The sequence below is a fragment of the Lissotriton helveticus genome, chromosome 10 (genome assembly GCF_964261635.1).
Source record: "Lissotriton helveticus chromosome 10, aLisHel1.1, whole genome shotgun sequence".
Lineage (NCBI taxonomy): Eukaryota > Metazoa > Chordata > Amphibia > Caudata > Salamandridae > Lissotriton > Lissotriton helveticus.
In genome coordinates this window covers 447,323,725-447,347,487 of record NC_136071.1, presented here as the reverse complement: position 1 = coordinate 447,347,487, position 23,763 = coordinate 447,323,725, and the positions used below count along the sequence as shown (strand labels likewise).

The 23,763-nt window shown below is 43.4% G+C and overlaps 1 protein-coding gene across 1 annotated transcript in view; it reads left to right on the top strand.

Moving 5' to 3' along the window:
* Window positions 1-23,763, top strand: part of RNPS1 (RNA binding protein with serine rich domain 1) — an 81,801-nt gene that overhangs the window by 2,170 nt on the left and 55,868 nt on the right. The window contains exon 2 of the mRNA XM_078662944.1: window positions 12,167-12,322. Within this exon, the coding sequence (XP_078519070.1) occupies window positions 12,167-12,322 (156 nt within the window). The remainder of the gene's footprint in view (window positions 1-12,166; window positions 12,323-23,763) is intronic.

The following is a 23,763-nucleotide window of genomic DNA, read 5'->3' as shown; positions in this document are numbered from 1 at the left end:
TTCATCCGGTATTGTTTACAACATTTTGGCGAGAGGTCAAGAACTTGCATCTGGCCGGGCGGTTTGGTATTTCAGCAGTACAGCGGTAAGAAAGGAAAACGGAGAACAAACTGTGCGACCACCTCAAACGAAGTCACAGTGTGCTAAGCGGTTGTTAGCAGTGGTTTACATGGTGCAAGGAGGATAAACCTGAAAAGCGGGGAAGCAGCAGGACAGCATCATTTGGTGAGCGCTTTTTAAATATTAGCGCAAGCGCAAGTTCAGTGTATCAGCTGACGGGCGTCATTGACAACGGTGTTGCCAAGGAGCTGCGTAGCTGTAAGGACTCGTGAGGCGTCTGACGTACCTGCTGATGGGCGTCCTTCACAACGGTGTTACCAAGGAGCTGTGTTGCCGTGGAAACTTGTGAGGTGTCTGAACGTGTCTTCACGCGAGTGAAGGAAACGCGTGACCTCACTCGACGTAGGTGCATAGGACGCCGGCGGCCATCTTAGGGAAGTAGTTTTTCCCCGTTTGAAGTGTTGATGAGCTGTCGATGTTAGGATTTCACATGACTGAGTTTGCGCAGCAATTATCAGTTGCGACGATCCACAGGCATCATTGAGTGTTACAGCGACGATCCTTAGGCATCATTGAGTGTTACTTTCAACGGTGGTGCACTCACCTTTACATTGACTGAGGACATAAAAGGAAGGGCGTAGAAGCCAGTAAGACTATTTTTACAGGGTGCATGTATGGCCATGGCTCAGTTTATTTATGTTATTAATCTAATATGAAGGCAGCCAATTTATGTGAAATGTCATTCTTGTAGCTGTGAGTTTTGGAGGGGAGTCAACTCTAGGTTTACATATTTGAATAGTTTTTATTAAGTAACAACTTGAACTTTTTGTTTTTACGCAACTTAGAGAATCTAGAGTGTTCCAATGTCTCAACAAGTCAATGTAGCTTTGACTCCTCAGTTCCTAAGTGAACCCGGGAATCCTACTATTTCCTGGGTAGATTGGATAGCTATGTTTTACAACTACATAGAAACCTTAGATGGTGAAGATTTTTCTCCGAAACGAAAGAAAGCCTTGTTGATGACCACTTTAGGAAAAGGTGGTCAGCAAATATTTAAGTATTTGCCACAAGTTTTACCTTCTGGCTCTCAGTCCGTACTTGATGAGTTTAAAGAGGCAATTGCCAGACTGGAAACAAGGTTTGCGAAAGAGGAGAACCTGGTGATGAACAGGTACACGTTTTACAAGAACAAACAACGTGAAGAAGTCTATTGATGATTTCGTTGCCCGGTTACGTGAGCTGTCAGTGAAATGTAATTTTGGTCAGATGACTGATGCTTATACGTGACCAACTGATTGTTCAGTGTAACAATCGTAAAATACAGGAGAGATTGTGGGCAGCGAAAAACCCAACACTGAAAGTTGCAATTGATCTAGCGAAGATAGTTGAAGAATTTGAGAAGTGCATGAAAGAATTGCAAAGAAGTAGTTCTGAACATAAAATTGCTGAATTGTCTCATAAATGTTTAACTAATAGCGACAATAGTGTTAATGAAGGTGGGGCTGTAGCTTTGGTTAGGAAAAAAGGGTATGTTTTGCCAAAGAAAAACTTTAGTCAACAGAATAACAAATGGCAAAGCAAGGTATATTCAAGGTGTGGCAGTAATGCTCATAGTTCGGATGCAAAGTTTTGCTTTGCAAACAATAAAGAGTGCTTGAAGTGTGGGAAAATAGGGCATTTTGCTAAAATGTGTAAAAACAAGACCAATTTTAGAGTGACTGTAGTAAATGATCAGGATGACATAAAAAGGGATTTGAACAAAATTCTGGTTTTAGAAGACACTAGCATAGGTTCTTGTCAAGAAAAAGGGAGAAGCGTCCTAAAGCTGATTTTGTGATTGATAACAAAAATATCAGTCTTATGGTTGACTCGGGTTCAAAATGGACCATCATTCCAGAGTCATTATTGAAACAGATTTGGGGTCAAAAATCACTTCTAAGTAGTGATATTTCTCCTACGGGCTACCAGGGGGAAACAATTGATTTACTTGGGTATTTTGAAAGTGAGATACGTTTTAAGAACAGAACAACGGTTGGGAAGGTCTACATATCAGTTGATGGTCCGGCTATATTAGGTTGAATGCATCAGTATGAACTTCACATTATTGTCAACCCCAGGGCTGAAGAACAAGTGATGGTGGTCGATGATTTTAGTATCAATGATATTTTACTTAACTTCAAGCAGGTCTTCAGAGATGAGCTGGGGGAGTTGAGAGGGTATGTACATAACATCCTATTGAAAGAGGACGCAATCCCAGTTCAGCACAAAGCTTGGAGAGTGTCTATTGCGGTAAGGGAGGATGTCAAGGGTGTTTTGGAGGAGTTGCTTCAAGGGGGGATAATTGAACCGGTTGAAGCTTCGTGGATTTCTCTGGTGGTTATTTCCCAAAAGGCTGATAAAAAATAGATTTTGTGTGGATCTGAGATCCTTAAACAAGTGTGTTGTGGCTGACATCTTTCCGTTGCCTAATATAGGTGAACTGGTCACTACTTTAAAAGGAGCAAAGTTTATCAGTAAACTCGATCTCAAACACGCATATCACCAAATTCGGCTTCATGAGGAGTCAAAACATCTCACAGCCTTCATAACTGGTGAGGGGACATTTCAGTTTACTAGATTGCCCTTTGGGCTGATATCCGCTGCCAGTGTTTTTCAAAGAATGGTTTCGGAAATTTTCAAGGCCATAGAGAAGGTGATTTTCTTTCAGGATGACATACTGATTTTTGGTGACACTATGTGTGAACATAATGAAGTTCTTAAACTTGTGTTGTCTAGAATAGATGAAGCTGGTCTCACTCTGCGTACGGAGAAATGCTCATTTTTGGTACGGGAAATAGAATATTTGGGTTATGCACTCTCGGCAGATGGAGTTAAACCCAAGGAGAATTTGATATCGGTGATCGAATTGGCACCATGTCCTGTTGACAAAGATCAATTGAGGTCCTTTATAGGCTTAATTGAATTTTATGCTAAATTTGTCAAGGATTTTTCTAGCAAAACTGCTTTTCTGAGGGGCTTGTTGAAAAAAGGTGTCAAGTTTGTTTGGGGTGTGGAGCACGTGAGTTGCTTTAACCTGATTAAGAGTGAATTGTCTAATGCAAAGGTCTTAACGCCATTTGATATTAAAGGCACTTCAATTTTGATGGATGCAAGCAGCATTGGTTTAGGTGCAGTTCTTTTACAAAGACATGGGAATGAGGAGAAAACCATTGCGTTTGCTTCTCGACCACTGACCTCTTCTGAACGTAATTATTCTGTGATAGAGCGGGAGGCGCTTGCTGCTGTCTGGGGTACGTACTACTTCAGGAAATATTTGTGGGGTACCAGATTTTTGTTACGATCAGACCACAAACCCTTAGTGAATGTATTGGCTCCTGGGGGGTGCGGGGAAAGGTTCACCCAGATTGGCGAGGTTGGCTTCAAGGCTGAAGGATTTTCAATTTGAATTGCATTTTGTTCAAGGTTGGAAAAACATCCAGGCTGACTGTTTGTCCAGGCTTCCTGTTCAACTTGAGAAAAGTGCTGATGTTATGTTAGAATGTCAGGAGGAAAGTGCAGTTGCGTTTCTTCAAGATGTTATATCTCTTGGTGGCGGTTCTTTTACCAGGGAGGAGTGGTCTTTGGGTATGGAGAGTGATTTGGTTTTGAAGAAGGTCATTGATCTTATCAAATTGGGGACCAGAAGAGCGAGTACAGTTGAGTCGTCTGAGAGATCTTTCATCAAGGTGTTGGATGAGTTATCAGTTTTCAATGGTGTGGTGTTGATGAGGGGAGATGGATTTATTCTTTAAGACACAAGCTACTTAGTCTGGCTCATGAGGGGCACTTAGGCCAAACCCTTACCCAACGTAGAATAAAAGAGAATTTCTGGTGGCCATCTATTGATGCGGTGGAATGTGTTGAACATTGTAGTTATTGCAAAGAGGGGGAGAAGAGGTTAAAGATTGTGGGTGCTCAAAGTGTTGGGAGGATTTCCTTTCTTGATCAGCTGTGGCATAGTATTTGCCTGGACTTTATAAGCCCAATGGATGAATTGCCGGTTAATCAACGTTTTGCAATTGTGGTTGTAGACTATTTTTCTAAATGGCTTACCGTGTGAAGCCAAGGTTTGAGGCCCTCTCCTGCTATCACTACAAGGCCACCTTAGGACATTTGTTGCGATTTGGCGCTTGCTTTGTGTTGCTCCATAAGGCTGCTGCCTATAGGTGGCCTAATGTGGCACTGGGTTAGGGAAAGTGATACTGCTAGCCCCAGACTCCACAGCGTTGATGACGTAAAAGCGAGTCCTGGCCTAGGGATATTTGACATCCGTGTGTGATTAATGCCTGTTTTGCTAGAGAGGAGCCCCGAAGTACAAAGTGCAACTAGTTTGTTTTTCGGGAAAAACGCCACAATTGGAGGTTAAAGGGGATTCATTAGAGTGATTTCAAAGGGTGGGTGAACTGTGGCAGTTGTGGGCCTGCATGCGCACACAATGAAGGCCTAAGGGTGGGTGAACTGTGGCAGTTGTGGGCCTGCATGCGCACACAATGAAGGCCTCTCTGCTTTGCTCAAGCATGTAGTGTCCTCTCCCAATTAGAGAAGCCGAGAACAAGGCCGATGGAGCGGCTGGTACCCGGGGACATCGTCCAGGCGTAGCCCCCGCAGCACAGAGGTGCATGAATGCGCGTACACAGGAGCACACATAGAAGTGCAAACCGGGAAGCAGGGTAAAACCAGCTGTCAATAATAGTTAATGTGGGGGGGTGAAGAGGAATTGAGGAAGGGAGGAATGGAAGGCATAGGAAGGTTGCCACACAGAATATTGGGGCAAAGATGACAAATGAAGATAAAGGACAAGAGCCAAGACCAGGCTGAAACGTCTGTTCTGCATGAAAAGTTTCCGTTTTAGCAAATGTCCCCTATGTTACAAATGAAGATTCAGTAGGTCAGTGAGTTAAACCTTCACTGCTGATCTGTCAGGCCCATGTTTCAGTTTTGTCAGGCCTGGCATCAACGCCGCGGCTCGAGGGCTCCGCTTCAGCATCGAAGGAGCTGCACCCGGATTGGTCGACGGAGACGAGCCCCCTCAGCAGCACTGAGGCCGGGTCCGTCAGAGCCGCGCTGCGATTGGTCCGCAGGCCGACGCGTCATCGGCCATCTAGAACGCTGATTGGAGCCCGCAGTGCCGCGTCATAGTTAACTCGCGCCCTGATAGGCTGCTGGGCTGGCTCGAGCCCCGATTGGCTGTTGCAGCGTGAGCCCCCACGAAGGATCGTCTGATCGGGACAGCGGAAGGAAACCGACCCCCGAGTGACCGGAGGCCGGATTGCGGAGACCTACGCTGGAAATACCTGCGAGCTGCTGCCCCGAGTATCCCAAGGTAAAAGCGCGCGCTCGGCGCCACGGGGGTGATACCAACTCCTCTCCAGGCAAAATGGCGGCCGCAAAGCTCCTTCGGATTCGGGGGCGTGTTCGGCGTTCTAAAAAGGGGTGTATCTAAAAAGTGGAAAGAACAGCACGAACACGCCCCCGAATCCGAAAGAGACGGAGCTTCTTTCGAGGGACGCCTCTCTCCTCCAATGGCTGGCCTCCGTTTAGGGAGCCAGCCAATGGAGGAGAGACCTGGAGAGAGGCGGGTTTAAGCACTCACTGAAAGACATTAATTCTCCGACTTCCGGCTGGCAAGCCAGCCGTCGGTCCGAGACCTAAAAAGACTGCCTCACTATTTTCTCTTTCGACACTTCTTGCCTTTTGGATAAGTGATTCCATTGTTTTGTATTTGTGACGTATGCATAACATTGGGCCCGTTGGTGTAAGTGTGATGTAAAATTTTACATTTTGCTAATCAGTGCTGATCTGTTGGAACTGCTGCGGTAGGCTTTAATTACGGCCTCTGAGCACTATTTTTTCTAATAGCTTTGTCCTACCTGCTGTTGCAGGTCTGACAAGCTTTCTCCTAACGCTTTAAAAAAAAAAAAAGATTATAGCACGTATTTGCAATTTATTAGGTCTCCCATTTGCAAACGTTTAAGCTATTGGCATTATAAATGACAATGCCTTTTATCTGTTTAAAAAACAACACATAAATGGCATTGTCGTTTATAATGACATTAGCTCAAACTCTTGTAAACGCGTGACCTATTGCATTGCAAATGCTTGTTTTGTTTGGCTCTGACAGGGTACAACCATTGCACATGCGCCCGTAAAGGGTAAACATTTCCTTACAATACCCGACATGACTAGCAAACCAGAGGCCCCACAAATATATTCCTTATGCGGAATGTCTATGGATTAAACAACCGGGTTAGGAGGGGATAGGTAGTGTGCTGGACCAAAGGCCTGCAATCTGCAGTGCTTCTTCTCCTGAAACGCCTCTCCTTGGCAAATCCTGCTCTTTCCTTGGACGCTTTGGCTTTAACAGGTTCTACCATGTGGGTTTCACCAGAGGAGTCCCAATCCTGTTACATAAAACGTGATCGCTCACACAATATCAGACTCCTATGGGTGGTGTGCCTAGATCACAGGCACAATTTAAGGCAGGTCCTGGTTGAACATTAGCATGTATGTGCGCCGCCAGCAGTAAGAGACCAAACACTGGAAGAGTCATAGCTGCAGCCACGATTGGGCATTCCATAATGGGGAGTGGGAGTGTGAACTGTATTTCATTAATGTACTGCAGGCATTTCTAGACACTAAGGATGCAGTTATCACTCGGAATACCACAACAATCGGTACCTGGGCAGATTCTGTGGGACTATACATACCTCTTCTACCCTCACAAGTCCTACTCCAGGCTAAACCACATATTCGTTCCTACGGCAGAATTTATGGGGGTGGGAGGGGTAACCATCCATCTACGAGTAGTGTCAGACCACTTCCCGTCGAGGTGGTACTTAGAAGAGTAGGGTGCAGCCTGAGTAGGCAAGGCGACTTCATCATGGGTAGCACACAGATGCAGGCTTTTGTACACACCTTGGAGAATGGAACACAGACTACACCAGACTCAACACCTCCCAGGACCTATCCCGCGCCACATTGTGGGAAGCCCTGAAAGTGGTGGTGAGGGGCAAATCTCATTTGGAGTGGGAAAAGGAGGGGAAATAGGAGAGATTTGCCTCCCTGGAGCAGCAACCAAACACCATAGTGGGCCAACAAACCTCCATCCCAACCAACGAGGGACGGTGATAACTAGAGGCTGTCCGACTCGCCCTGAAACTAAAACCAACAAACAGCTTGCACTAGCTGTGAAGAAACATTGCATATACTAATTTGGGGAAGATCATCTAATTGCTAGCCAGTAAGGAAGCTGGCTCCAGACTGGTGCCATTGTTAAAAGCAACCAATGACGAGATTATATGACTTCCAGGTGGTAGCTGTTGCCTTTCCAGATTACTACAAATCACTCTACCGATTGCTCCCACTTACTGCCCTAGAATCCATCTCTCAATTGTATGTGATTTGATTATGCCCAGATTCCACCCAAGACCAGAGCTGAGCTAAACCAGCAACTCACTGTAGAGTAACTAACTGTTATAGTGCAGAGCATGCACACCAGAAAGGCTCCAGGCACCCAACAGCTACCCTTTAGAATTCTATCTGATATTAGACTATTCTATGGCCCTCAGAAGTTGGTTATGTTAAATGAAACCCGTCAAACCAAACATTTCCCCAAGACCTCTACAGAGCCACTGTCGTAGTGCTTCCCAAGCTGAACAAATCCCAGACTGACTATACCTCTTACAGGCCAATCTCTCTGATCAGTTTTGAGGTTAAAATATTGGCAAAGGTATTAGCCACACGGCTAACAATGGTAGTATGCACCTTAATTCCCCAAGGACCAAAATGGCACAATGCAGGCCAGGGTAACCAGGCAATGCATCGAAAGACTCCACATACTTATCCCCTCCACCACAGTTTTTAAGAAAGAAGTGAAAGCTATCCTCATGGCTAAATTCACCTGAACCTGTACTTCACTTTGGAACTATTTGAGACTCCTCACCTTGTAATATTCGTTTATCTGACTGTCTACTTGAATTATTGTTTTAGCTGATTGACTATGCTCCCTCATGTATATATCCTATTCTGCTACTCATTCCTATAAGTACTCTTTGCTCAAAAGTTGTTAACCGCTCTCTTGTTTTTCCTACCCCCTGTTTTTCTTTGTTTTTTGTAAAGCGCTCTGATATCTGCAAAGATCTTGTTTGCGCTATATAAAAACCTTCAAATAATGTACTTGTGTGAACACATGAAATTTCTGAACTGACCCAAATTCCTCAACAAGACTTCAAAAGAGTTTGATTACGTCAAATGACCCTTCCTCCATTCAGTCCTACGGTGCATGAACTTCAGAGCATATTTTTATAAATGCATTCAACTACTCTTCAGCAGCCAAGGTCCGGGTATGACAGTCCTTAAAAAGTTGATCTGATTTTCATGTTGTTTGAACATGGCCCATAAATATATTTTTGGGGTTTAGGAGAGTTTCAGATGTGAAAGCTTTAGAAATGAGCGGTAGATTTTACTAACCAAATCGGGTATTCATTGAGATTTGGAAAATAACAAAAATTAAGTGTGGTAAGGCATATTAAAGAATATGAGTTAAGAGTCCAAGAGAAGAGACGTGCAGGTCTAAATCAGTTGCTGACCTCTTATGTAAAATGTTTTAAGTCTGTCTCTTTAGCTACTATTTCAGGATGGGGGTTAGGCAGTCATGAAAGAGGCATGAGTGAATCATCAGCTTAAAGCACACACAATAAGAGGTGTAGTGCATATTAAAAGTTTTAGATTTGGGGAAGATTCGAGGTGATTATGAAGGCAACAAATTGGGCAAGTGCAGAGAGATTCTTAAAGTTTTATTTCAAACCAATTGGGCATGTTTGAGGTTATGCATTGAACGCCTTTGAACATGCATAATCCTGGCCTCCTGTCTTGCCATAAACTCTTTATTGTCCTAGATTTTCTGATTAGAGAAGTGATTTTTTTTTTTAACGGCAAGGAGTCTAGCATTACCTCTCACCCCTTATTTCAGATGGGGGTTGAACAAAGATGAAGAGAATGTTATGATGCTAATGTAGGCAAAATATAAAAAGTATGTTTCTTTTGTGTGTGTGTGTGTGACAGCTGATTGTAAATGGATAGCAAAGTAATTTTGTCAATTACAGAAAATCATAAGGAAATATTGGAGCTTTTGAAAAATGATTAGTTCTGATTAAGAAGATCACAACAAAAGAAGAAGATGGAGGTAAAGGAACTTATGAGCGTCTGCTTAGTTCACTTTTTAATTGTGTGTTCTATTAGAACCTTGGAGTATTTGCTGCTCACACGTTGTAAATGAAAGTTATTGCATAATGCTATTCTCCTTGCCTTTTAAAAGAAAATCCCCATTCTCTTATCCGCAAACCTATGAGAATCTGCATTCTCCTTGTTGATGAGTAGTTATATGTAGAAGATATCAGGGGAAGTTATCTAATGGTATGAGGTTGTTGATCGTGAATGTAAGCTACTTTAATGTTCAATACGTTCCTTTCATTTATGTTGGACTGTCTAATTCAGTTTAGCAGTTGCTTCATGATTGCATATCTTTCGTAAGCGGTGAAAGTAGTCACCACAGTAACCAGCTACGCTGGTTACTCACTACTTGTCTTTTTACTACTGTAGTATGTGTAGATTTTGATAAATCCAATTTGTCGTTCAAAGTTTTACAAAAATGTTGCAATTGTATCTTCTCTGAACAATATTGTGGGAACATGGATTTGGGCCATGGTAGGGAAAGTAGAAAGGTTCGATATTCAACGATTTAAAAAAGCAAGTTTAATCTTTAATTGTGTTATTATCCTTTAAAAGTATAGATCCAGAGTGTCTATATGGATAAGTTTCAAAGTCTTTGATCAGCTACATGTGGTTGGTATACTGGGACTGGATGGAAAATGGATGGGGAGATTCACAAATGTATTTGTAGCTTTTAAGTTGCATTTATTCATAGTGTTTCGTGCAGCTTTGAGAGGGAGGTGTTGAATTATTTAAATGGGAACAATTCTGCATTGTGAGATGCCAAAATTTTCATCTAGGCCTATTGACACACCATATCCCCCCCACGCCCCCCCCCCCCAATCCTTTACCCACTCCCCACCTCACCCCACAAAAGATTTCTACCGCCATATTTCTTATTGAAACTTTTTTTGTTTTGTTATATTACATGAATTTTGCCTGCATCAACTTGCAAATCTGCATTTTCCTTTTTAATGATGCCAGTTTCTACTTGAAATCCACCCTGTTGGCTCTGCCTTCCATCTAGTTACTTATTTTCCCATTACTTCATTGAGTTGGTTTTGTTGTTATCTGGAAGGATGTGTGTATGTTTATAGATATAGTATGTGTTGTGTGCAATTAAAGAGATGCATACATTATCTTACTTTGACAGGTGACAGCAACTCAGTAATTCCACTCGACGGTGAGATCACTGTTATTTCATGACCTACATTGAGGTCATAATTCTTCGAGCAGCTCAGTTTTTGCTTGTTTGGAATTTACTGCAATAAGATTATGAGGAAATTCAGTGTACTGCTATAGTTATCCAATGCTGATCCTTCTGTACTACATTAGTCTGATTTAAATATCATTAAGTCTGCATCTCAAAATCTGTTCCATGTTGGATCAGTCGAAATATAGATCTACAATATAAGATTCAAGACTCTAGGCATCAGACAGGCCCACACCTTCTCCAGCATGAAACGCACTTCAGGCTGCATCCCCTCACCTCTTGAAGACTGCCTATCCGGCAGACCCCAGCCCTGGTTACACAGCAGCAGCTCTTGAATTAGTCTGCAGAGTACTCCCTTGATCATGAAGAACTTGATACTTGAACAAAGTTGGGTCCTTTGGATCCCACTTTTATTTGCATTTTCCAGTCTGAGTGTGGATGCACTGTCTCAACCTTCAGAACTGGTCAGGGTTGCATTTCTTTTCAAGGGTCCTCACCCCTCTGTTCTCCAGGCACAGCCTTTGTGTAAAGTGATGCTTCTCACACCAGGTAGTACTGGGGCTGCTTCAGGCATTAGCACTCGCCACATGGACACAAAGTGAGTTCTATACACTTGGAATTTATTAGCCTACTAAAGCAGTAAAATGACAGACTAAAGGCCAGGCCTGGCCTCCGAGCACCCTCGCCTTGAACAACAAAGTGCACCCCCCCACACTTGATCCCTACTATTTAACTAATGGTAGTGATCATCCAGTACTAACCAGCTGCCTCTTGCTTTTTATGGAATTTTTTGGTAGCCATGTTTCCACCCCCTCCCTTTAGTGTCTGGTTCTTCACCCTCCAGCTATAGAAATACAGGCAATACACTTCAACTTTGCGGGGAAGATATGCTCACCATCCATCATGTGCCATGATACACCGGGTGCATCCAAAATTGATCCTACGGGCTTCAGTACTCTGACTCATACACCCATAGAGCATCACTACCACTTGTAATGCACGCATAATATACACACAATTTGTCAAACTCATGGGATGTCAGCGCAAGGCTCTGGGTTTCTTGGAACAGAAGAACTGTACATGAGGGGTCAGTTCACCACACTTATTGATCTAGATAAAAAGGACTGATAATACCAAGGATGGTCATAGTTGATGTACCCCTTCAAGTTTCACTGAAACGAACATTGGATTACCTACACCTTGAATTCAACCATTTCAGATTGTGAACCCTATACTCGGAAAGGCATTGTCATCTCCCTGATGAAGGGCATGAACCTAATGCCCGAAATGCATTGGTGATTTTGAAATGGACATTGCCTGATGTTATCAAATTGTTTGGAAAAAGATAAAAAGCTACTAATATGATTTGAAAGACAACTTCAAATAAAATGAACACTTGAGAAAAATTGCTAAGGAAGTCTTCTTTACTTAGAAGACGATCTAATGTGTGCCCACAGGGGATGATTCCAGACTTTGACTTGCCAGTACTGCAGTGAATGGATAGAGCTAAATCTTGTCCCAGTGCTGGAACAGCAGGGACTTCATATATGAAGAACATTTGTATTGATATGCGAGGACTCTGCAAATCAAAAATTAATTTGTGATTAGACTTAATGACTGATGAGTATTTGGTGTATTTTACAGGGCTCCCTCTCCAACAAAACGCAAGGACCGTTCAGATGACAAATCTAAAGATCGTCCCAAGGAGAAGCCAGTGACCAAGGAATCTGGAGACAAAGAACGCGGCAGAGACAAGACTCGCAAACGCCGCAGTACCTCCACTGGAAGCAGCAGCAGCAGGTACACACTGATCTCACAGCACGACTTCCCATCAGTCAACATGGCTGATAAGCCTGTGAGCAATTTCTGTCATTCCAGGGATGCTTTCAGGCGGGTTGCTTCATGGAAGTAGCTGCCCTTTGATAAGTCACTGGTGCTTTATAAAATCTCTTGTGAGTCCTCTGTACTCTACTTCCACATCACTTATGACTTAAACCTTATTGCCACCAATATTCTTCCTTGAGCATGCTGAAATCCGGTTTCAGTACAAAATTCTGACCTAAAGTTGGTTGCTCAGTAGTAACGATTTAATAACTGCTTGAACTTGGCTAAATGTAAGAGATACAGATTAACTACTTGTACAAAAAAAAGTCTTTTTGTAAAGTATAGTAAAACACGGTAATTTAATGCTCAATTCTGAGCATAGCTGACATTCCAGAATTATGAATCATTTGTGTACCTTTTTTAATTAGTAAGAATTTCATATTCAGGTGTCATGAGCATGTGCTAATTTACTTTTGGGGATGGGGGTTATGGATTTTACTTCTTTTAAAACCTTACTTCCTCTGCCCTTGAGCAATGTTCTGCCTAATTATTTTTGTCCCAGCACCGACAATTTATTTGTGGACACACTTCTCAATTGCGTGCACAGTCGATAAAATGATGAACTAATATGTACACATTTGGGTGAGCAAGCTATTACAGCTGAAGCGCATTGGTGTTGAGAGCAGGTTGGATTACAAGTATGAAGCTGGAGAAGCTCAGCCAATGTTTTTACACAAAAACTGCAACAACAAAAAGTGTGCCCTCTGCTGCTTCTTTCAGGAATAATAATAATAATCCACATTTGTAAAGCGCACAATCACCCGTAAGGGTCTCTAGGCGCTGGGGGCCGTCGGGAAGATTAAGCGAGCTATTGCCCAGAGTCACATGGTGCTGGGCTAACCTGCCGCCGGAGCCGGGGATCGAACCCTGATCCCCAGATTCCAGCGTCAGTCGCCCTGGCCGCGGCGCCACACATGCACATGCATATGCATAATTTGAATCCCTATTTTGTATAAAATGACCTTACCATAAAAAAGTTTTGAGTTTCTTCTTAGCTGCACTGTGTCCAGCTCATTTAGGTGCTTTTAGTTTGCTGATAATTCCACCATAAAAATTAGTTTTGATATTAAATGGTAGGTTCACGTCACTCCACAGATGGCTGAATATACAGGGAAAGATTATGCATAAATAATCCTGGTGTGCTGTTCGGCCTCAATCATTTTTTATGTACTGCTTCTCGGGCAGGGGGTGTGCTGGACCACATTAAAGATTTCCTCTCCCTCCTCTCTTCATCTAGTTAAAGAGAAATATTGTACATCACAGATCAGTATTAACTAAGCATATTTCTGAAATGCTGTTATTACCAATACATGTGTTCATTTATAACGAAATTCTGTCACATGCCACCCTCCCATCTCTGGACTGAGATCTATAGCATCCATGCCCAACTCCCTCATGATTGCCATTGTCAATTTTACCGACAGTTGGTATTGAGTTTCTTCAGCTGTCATCTGATACAAGATCTCCCGGTGCTGGCATACAGATATTTCCCCTAAATTTGTTCCATCCTCCCCACTCCCACTTTTTAGGACACTCTCCATTTGCATAGACTGCCTTTTAGCTACCATTGCCCAGCCCATGTCATTGTACCATTCTGTAAATGTTGGCGCTGTCTGTGCCCCCCAGTGTTTGGATGTGTTGCGTTTCACTAGCACCATGCCCAGAGTTGCTCAGTCTTTGGGCTTGAGATTAAGGTCTGTGGCTTCCAATATGTTAGGAGACACCGTTTGGGTTCTGGTGCTCTGCTGACCTGTGTTATTGTGGTCCTGATTGTTTCCCGTTATGTTTGAATCCTCGGGCATTCCCATATTGTATGATAGAATGTACCTATAGCTCCACATTTTCGCAGACGGAGCTGTTTATCAGTACGACCTATTTTGGCTAATACTACCCTGGATAGCAGACTCCTGTCTTGATTTCGCTTTAGTTAATCAACTTTTGATCGCCTTTTTCTTGTGCTGGGATGAACTGCACAATTTTGCATTTCCTGAGGTCCCCATTATAAATTTCCAGGGAACGTGTACTTGGATACCATCTGAATAACACATATGGTTTGGGGTTTCTAGACTCCAAATTTTCGGGCCCGGAAATAATGGACCCAGGTGTACTGGGTGCAGGGCCACACCTGGTAACACCATAGGTAGAGAAGGAGAGGGGATTGGGACAGGAGTACAGCCCAGGCTGACAATAATTCTTCCCCCTAAGAAGCCCCCCCACCCGGAGCCCACAGTCTCACCATCCCCCAGACAATATAACCATTCATGCACCAAACCGACAATAGAAACCAGCCCATATGTACCACTGATTTAGAGCTGGTGATTGAAATTTGCGTTAAACTCACTGGACTTGTTTAACATCAGTGTTAAAGGACCTTCTTATTCCCGGCCCGTGGGTTATTTCTAATTTCAGGGAGTGTAACTCGTCAGCCGTGTTAACTAAAAGAGAGATACAGTCAAGAATTGTTATTTGTTATTTCCTAAGGCATTTAACGGGGAACTCCGAATTGTTTGGGGGGTGGGGGGGCGGCAAGGAGATTTCATGTGACTTTTCTTATTTAATTAGTGTTTTCATAGCCACGTTTGCCACAGTGAACAGAACGGCACATTCGTAACTTGATGATATTTTCAGAATCCAATTTTGAAATGATTTCCACATAACTTTTAATAACTGGTTTGCCATTTTTCATAGCAAAATGTTTATCGTATAAAAACATCAACTAACAGTCATTATGCATAGCCCTCGAGGATATGACGGTTTAGCAGACACTGCGGCCCTCATCTAGAGGATAAGTCTGGATTTAAAAAAAACAGTACGTGTGCAGCTTGTTTACAAAGGATGGTCTTGTGTTTATTGTAATCAGTTACATGCATGCTGTACTCTCTACTGTAAAGAAAATTACCCTTTGGCTGCTGTGGGGTAGTAAAAAAACAATACATTTAAGGCTTCAATAGCCCCCTTAAGGCTGTGGGCCCTGGTGTCCCTTCACCTGCTTCATCCACCGTAGCTTCAGCCCTGATTACAATATTGTTCCTGTTCTCAAAAAGAAGAAAACATTAATAAATCTCATGCAGGTTCCGCTACTGAGGTTAGTTCAGAGCATTGTTTGAGGCCTACATGGTAAATGAGCAAGTTCTCTCATGTATCCAGATAACGCTCATGTAGAGTTCTAAAAAAAAATGCAGGAAAACTAAGTTTAATTGGAGTACCCCTCTAGCACCAACTTCTTCTGACTTAGAATATTGGAATTGCAGCAACAACAAAAAAAAATACTGGTCTCTCCGCACTGTGGAAATTTTGTTATTAAAGTTATTTGAGCAAGTTCTTCCCAATTCATGTGTAGAGTACCCAAATTAATCGTAATACTGTGCGTCCTATTTTGGTCCTGTAAGCATCATTCTGGGTATTGCCACTTCATTAGAGCAGAAGCTTAAATGAGGCTTCAAGAGGCAGAGCCTCACCGCAGGCTGCTGTGCTTTTGTAAACACCATTTCCCTGGTGATGCCACCCTGCTTCTCGCTGTTACTGAGTTCCGCCAACACACAAATCAACACCACCCAGCATATTTACACTCCACATAATACCACTTAGCACTACATAATTCAACTCCACATAACACTCGACTCATTTTATCTGCATATTTTAACCCCACACAGTTCCATGCCACACAATTCAAACTCATTTCCATTCCACAACACCTATTTTGACAACATAATTCTATTTAACAACAGTTACATAACACACCACGTACATCCAGTACACACCACATAATCACACATCATACCACAAAATTCTACAAAACACAACACGTTTAAACTCTACTACATAACACTCCACAACATAAATAACTTTCCACATAATTATACCCCATAACACACAATCCCACTAAGCATACCTCAAATACACAATAATTACTATCCACTTAATTCAACTGTACGCCATGCCACACACCACTACACAAATCCACTCCGTACCACACAATTCCACAACTAACAATTCCAAAACAACATAATTTCACTACACACCACATACATCCACTACACTCCAGTAACACATAGATAAGACATTTGCATTTACAACTTTAATCAACTCCACGCATACCCAATCTACACCATATAATTCGACTCCAAACCACATAATACAACTCAACAAAACAATTGCACAACACACCACATACAACCAATCCAAGCCACACAATTCCACATCATGCCACAATATTTAACAGCACACCAGTAATTAAACTCCCCTACATACCACTCAACACAATATACCATTTCACATAATTACACTCCATAACGCACAATCCCACTCCACATATTTCCACTACTCTTTACCACATAATTACTATCCACATATTTGCGCAACATGATTCCACTACATACACCCACTCCAAGCAATTCCATTCCACACAAATACACAATTTACTAATCCAACCCACATAATTCCACTACACGCCACATGCATACACTCCAAAACACATAAATAAACATATCGCTATTTACTATGCCAATAGCTCTGACTCAAACAAATGCAAGACCGATTGAATTTCCATGCTCTCATATCGCAATAACACTGCAAGCCTCTACCTCCATTACACTACCTGTCTCCTCTCGGTACTGCATGCTCACACATACTACCTTCCTATACCTCCTACCAGTGTGCAGTACTCCACCGCTTGGCTCTCCCCCACCTCCCACATGTTCCTCTCTCATGTACTCTCTCACACCTCTCTCACGCACGCTTCCCGCCTCTCTCATATGGTTCACTTCAAGTTTTAAAGCACAGTTTCTTTCCTGTGCTTTTTCAATATTTCTGTTCCTCAAACCCACGCACTCCTCTTCTTGGGGTGTCTTCTGGGTACACAGAAACTCCCTCTTTATGCGTCTATGGTATGCTCTCCGTTTCCTTCTCTGTTTCCCACATATTTTCTGCTCCTCTTTCTGGAGTTCATTCACCACTTCATGCACAAACCGCCTATCCCTTTCTATCTTCCTTTCTATATAAGCACTGTGTAGCTCTCACCCCTATCTATTCATAATTGCCACATAATTCCACTACACAAATACACTACACGCCACGCAATTCCACAACTAACAATTTCAATTCAACCCACATTATTCCACTCCACACCACATACATCTACTCCACTTCAAACAAAAAAACACATGGGTAAAAGACATTGTTATTTACAACGCCAATAGCTCAAACCATCGCAGATGCGGACCAATTTCATTGCAAGTGCTTGTTTTTGATATGCAACCGAAACAGCCACTAGGCCACTGCTTATTTAAGACCAGCTCATCCGCTCTGGACCTGGAAGCATGAGTATGCTAGCGGCTGGGTACATACATGAGAAACTGAGAAGAGCAATAAACTGCGCTCAAATGAAGAAGCAACTGTGTGATCATAGCCACGTAAGAATATTCTGAATAAACAATGCACGGGACAAAAGGAGATTCTGTAAACACTTGAGCAGATGTCTTAATGTTCAGCCTTAAAATTCGGCTCACAGCAGTAATTACGAAAGCAACTATGCAGTAAACTTTTCTGCCTAATTTTGATGACCTCTTCTCCAAACACAGTTGTTGGCAGGGTCATTTCTCTGGGGCCCTGCACATAATTTGGTTGAGATACAGAACTGACCAACAGCACAGAACTAAATACAAACAACCGTTTCTAGGAAAATGCATTTCAAAAGGAAGTTAGCTAAATAGCTGATGAATAATCTGGTGTTTGCACCAATCTAGCTTTAATACACTAAATTAAATCATTGTAGTTAATTTTGAGCAGCGAAGGAGAGATGTGGTAGAGTTGTTAATTTACCATCTGCGTAACCAGTTGGTGAAATTCTGGTCCACTTTTTAAAAGCAAAGCATGTTTATGGTCAAATCAGTTTTATCTACCTATGTGGTATTTGTGTAACCCAAACTGAGCCGAAAAGTCAGAGGGATGTTGTACAGGTTCCAAGGCACTCGTTCAGCCAGTGAGTGACAGGAGAGAGCCTGGTGATTGGATCGTTACTGCTTTATGATGTAGTGTTCTTGAAGAGCTGTCGCCCGCATTTTCTTAAATTGAAGCAGCGTTGGGGCGGTTCTTATGTATTCTGCAATACGGTTTGAGATTTTCGGTGAATAGAAGCAAATGGCCCAGAGCCTTGATTTTTCTTTCTGCATGCTTCTTAGTCTGCGGTGTGATGATGTCCTTGCTGTGAGTCTGCAGAGAGCCTCTAGAGATAGTAAGCATGTTCGCAAGATAAGCAGGGCTGCTGGTAATAGTGGCTTTGTAAATGATGGTGATGGCCAGCAAGGGAGGTTCCATCAGGATGTGAGAGATGTGATCCTATTTCTTTAGGCCCTGGCTGTGCGGTTGCTTCTAGAATGCTCTTTGTGGGGTGCGAGTGTGGAGGCCAAGGGGAGGGGCATTGAGCAGGGGGCGCTACCACCAAGAGTATGAGGTCATGAACATCACTTCTAAAGTCATTTTCTGGAAAACCTTTTTCACTTTCTTGGACAAGGCATCCTGTTTTGTTGGCAGTACGTTTCTTATCTGTGAGCTTGAAGTCCAAGGGGAATTCATGGAAGTTGGTGTTCAGACTTGTCATGGTCTGTCTGGTTTGTACTATTAGTGTTGGTTCTTGGCAAATAAAACTATTTCTGTCTTGGTTGGGTTTAGCTTCAGGCAGGTGCTGTACATCCAGGTATGGACGAGGTGCAAACAATTATAGGCGTTGACTGTCGGAAGGAGAGGAGACTTTCAGGGAGAGTTGTGCATTATCAGCATATTAGTGACTCTTGATATTTTCTGTGAGTAAAATCCCAAGGGGCTCCATGTAGAGGTTGAAAATGAAAGGAGAAAATATGAAACCTTGTGGGGCTAGGCAGGTGATAGCAAGGTTTTGGGACCTGGGGTTGTCCATTTGGTTTCCTTGAAGCGAGGATCCACATCACTAAGGTGTCATGCAATTTACCACAAATCTATCACTGTAGTTCTATGTTGTGAGGCTTCTCCAAGCAGAGAACCTGTCCTGATCTCACATCTGGATGGGGTTAATCACTGTTCGTTGTCTCTGGTGATGCGTTCCGATCGTCATTTCAGAGAGAGAAAAAATGCCCTCGAAGCTGGGTAAGGGAACCTCTTGTAGGAAGCTGGCTCTGTATATACTATACCAAAGTAATGTATGGTGTGCAGAGTCCAGTGGGACCCCAAAGGTAGGCAGAGGTAAAAGTAGATAATACCTTACTATCTATTTGTGGTAGTGTCCAAGAGTAAAGGGCTACTTGCACAGAGATTTTGCTGGAGCAGGTTCGAGGTGGGGACTGGCCGGAAGGGCTGGGGCCAAGTTAGTGGCTGCCCTCTTTTTAGTTCAAGTATAAACACAGGGACACTGTAGAAGTGCCCCAAACCATGGCACAATCGCTACTGCATCTGCAGGCTTCTTAGTCCATTGTCATCCATGAAGTCATTTTTAATCATTTATAATCCATCTTTTAATTTCTTCACTCATATTTAACCGTTCTCAATCCACATGCAAGGAAATGCCAATTTTCATATATTTCTCATATTCGTGATGGGCCATCCGAACCTCTTCAATCAAGAATACGTACTAGAGCATATTTCATAAAAAGCAGTTTATTGAAAAACCCAATGCATTTCGGGCCTCCACGGGCCCTTCGTCAGGGGTAACTGCAAAATTAATTAAACAAGCATTAATATACAATGCGCCGTTATATTCACAATCACGTAAAAAACCACGATCATACATTTTTGCGATTCACTATGCACTAATTGGAGACCCGTGAGTGTTTACCAACGTTAATACATGTGTATACATCGGTTAAATTCTGGCAAATATTGATTTATATTCGTATGTACATGCTGACCACCCTTACTCTGCAGGTATCCGCTCATGCACTGAACTTACTAGTTAGGTCATCAATCTTTATTTTAAAACGCAACCTGCCTGCTCAAGTATTCCGGATCTCTGTGAGAATTCGTCACAACTTCTTTAACCAAACGCTTCAAGGCTAACTTCTTGCTATTCATTCACCCCACTTGTCACGTACCTGCTAAAGAAACATCCGTCCTCCTCACTAGTCTGTAAGGACTGAATCCTTCGACATTCTTAACGCCTGACCTTTAAACACACTTTCCACCCCTCCTCCCGGATGAGACCTCCCATTAACACAACCTAATCAACACTTCACCAGCTGCGGTCCGACCAGAGAGGCTCCAGTACTTCAACCCCCATAATGCATCCTAACAGTTAACATCTCTAATGTGCACTTATATATATTATCGGTACATCTTTAAATATCTATAAATAATTCGTAACCTCGGGCGCTGTCCTAAACTCCTCGAATATCCCATGTTTAATAATTAATTGCCAGAGGACTTCTGACGCTTCTAAAAATAAACTTGCTCGGTGAAATATGTTCCGCCTTGCACGTGTCATGTTACATCCTCTAAGAAAGTTCCTTGTATCCCGATTTTATGTGGGTGCTAACCTGGTGGAGCCAGTTAATTGAAACCTCGTTTTAGAAATGGGTTGCACACCTTGATTGCATCAAATTCTTCCGATCATCCTAAACTTCACAAAGCGTGCTCATTGGTGACATGCCCAGCCCCAGTGGCACGTAATACATCGAGTATAAACACAGGGACACTGTAGAAGTGCCCCAAACCATTAGTTCAGCATGACTTCTTTGTCCTCCTTCTCTCCTTTTCTGAGGAGGCAGGCTTCAGGGTTGCCTCTAAAAACTACATTTAGAGGGCATTACAGGTAGGTACAGGTCGGGACCAATGGGTCCCTTCCATGACGTGGGTACACCCACTATTATGCCCCCCCTTCTTTGGGAGGGGGGCATATGCATCTCTCTGGTTGGCTAGTTCCCCCATCTGCAAGATGGCGGGAACTGAGAGTTGTGCTTCACCTCGCCTCCCCATCTGAAAAGTGGGGTTGGCAAAAGCGGGCACACCCCCCTCTCACTTGGTTTCCCCGCTGATTCTCCTGGCCAAAGTGGGGGTCAGATTTGGTGAGGACCAGTTGCTGGAAGCAGCAAATGGCTGGTGTAGCTCACAAATGCGGCAAGCCTTAGAAGCTTTCCCTTCGTGGACCCTGTCCATCCTGGGGGAGGAGGCTTGGCCCTTGTCCCAGGATATGCATTGTTTCAGACCCCTGAGAGCAGCAGGCTCGCGACCCAGGGGTCTAGAACCATGCCTGGAGGTGGCAACTGGCGAGCAGCCACTCAGCCAGGACACTAGAGTTAGGTCGTTTTTTAAGGGGCATCAGTGTGGGTGTAACGTGCTGAGAAGTTTGATACCAAACTTCCCAGTTTTCTTTAAAGCCATTATGGTGCTGTTGAGTTTGTGATGACAAACTTCCAGTACCATATACTCTTAATGGCATTACTGCACTTACAATGTCTAAGAATTTGCTTAGACACTGTAGGGGTACATGGCACATGCACTTGTACCCTCACCACTAGTATAGTGCACCCAGCTAGATGGGTGGCTGACCTATGCCGGGGCAGGGAGTTTTAGGCCTGAAAGGGATGTATGCCGGGTAGACTCTTCACTTTGTTCTGCACCAAAACACGCAGCTTGCAATGTCCGTGTGTAAAGGTCCAGGGCCTCTAAGGGTGGCACAATAAATGCTGCAGCTCTTAGAGACCTTCCCTAGTCACAGTGCCCTTGGTACCTATGGTACAATTTCCAAGTGGGTTACATATGGCCAAAGAGTGCCCATTGGCTTTTGCATAATTGCCGTTTAGGGAAAGAACATAGGCCCTGGGTACCTCGTTGGCAGGAACCCTGGGCACACTCGATCAAAGTACATCAACAGTTTGCAAAATGTGGGGGCAAACATGCAAAAAGAGGCCCTTCCTAAACACCCCTTCCCTAGCTCCAGAGGCTACAATAATTGAAATGATTACCCACATATATGTAAATTCTAATAACGAATAGTTTTCTTACCTGTCGGTATAGTTTTGCAGCGTGAAGATCTTTCTGGATTCACTATGCTGTGCATTATTCCGCGGTCTTGTGGTTGGGTCCGGAATCGTAGTCTTTTCTTTGTTTTTGTTTGTTTTTTGTAGCCCAGGTGGGTGTCGGCGTCCCTCCTCTCTGGGTGTATTTCCGGTGACGTCGGCATGCTTCCTGCGGAAGCTCCCACTCTTGGGCGCGATCTTCGGATTCTTTTTTCCGTGTTTGTTCTGTTTCCGAAGTTATGGCAATGTTCCATTAAGTAATTTTCCGCTTTTAACCTTTACGGTGTTTAGTTTTAGTACTTGTCTCTGTTTTAACCACCTTTTCTCTCTCCAGCCTCATCTTTGTGGCGGAAGTGGGTGGGTTCGCTAGTGAATCCAGAAAGATCTTCAAGCTGCAAAACTTTACCGACAAGTAAAAAAACTATTCGTTTTGCAGCGTGAATCTTTCTGGATTCACTATGCTGTGCATAGACTTTGTAGCGGTTTCTCATTTCTGTGGCGGCTGGGTGGAAGATGAGCGTTGGTTATTGAATATGTGTTGAAGCACCTTTTGTCCGACTTGTGCTTCCATGTTAATCTGTATATCCACGCAGTAGTGCTTCGTGAACGTGTGCACCGAAGCCCATGTTGCCGCCAGGCATATGTCTTGTATGGGTGTGTTAGCCAGGAAGGCTATTGTAGCACCCTTTTTAGGGCTCGGGGCGGAGCTCCGAGATCCTAATGGAACAGAAAAAAAAAAGTCTTTAGGGCCTCGGGAAAGACACATTCCTTAGTTTTTTTTCTTATCTGAATGTTGATTGGTCGTCGCGGTACTGTTTTTGTAGTAGTCTTGATGCCATAGGGCATTAGGCGTCCATGTTGGCATTTTCTCGGCGGTTTCGCGCACAGCGTCCATAAATATCAATTAGGAGCTGTCCGTGTGGCCGTGTAATGCATTCCAGGTGGTGTGCGCGCGTTCACCATAGAGCAGTGCGTTTGTCGGGCGCGCGTCCTCGTCACGTGCACACAGGCATAGCGAGTGTCCTCAGGCGATGTCTGCATTTCTGCTGCTGATGTTGATTTTGAGCTAGTCGTATATGCAACGTCTTCTGTCGTAATTTTCATTCATGTTACGGTGACCATCTCATGACGATTTAGGGAAGTAAATATGCCCGGTAATGCAGACACTATATTTAAACCTATTTCTTTCCGCCTACCACGGTAAACTCTTCTTGTCTCCGATTGAAGGTGCGGACACCCAGTCACAGACATACAAATAACGCGGTGCAGTGCGTGAGGGTGCAAACTATAATGGGACGCGGGCTGGGCACCTCCTTCAGTGGGCGGAGCGTGTGATGCAATAGTAGTAACGGACTCTGCAAGATGGCTGAGAAA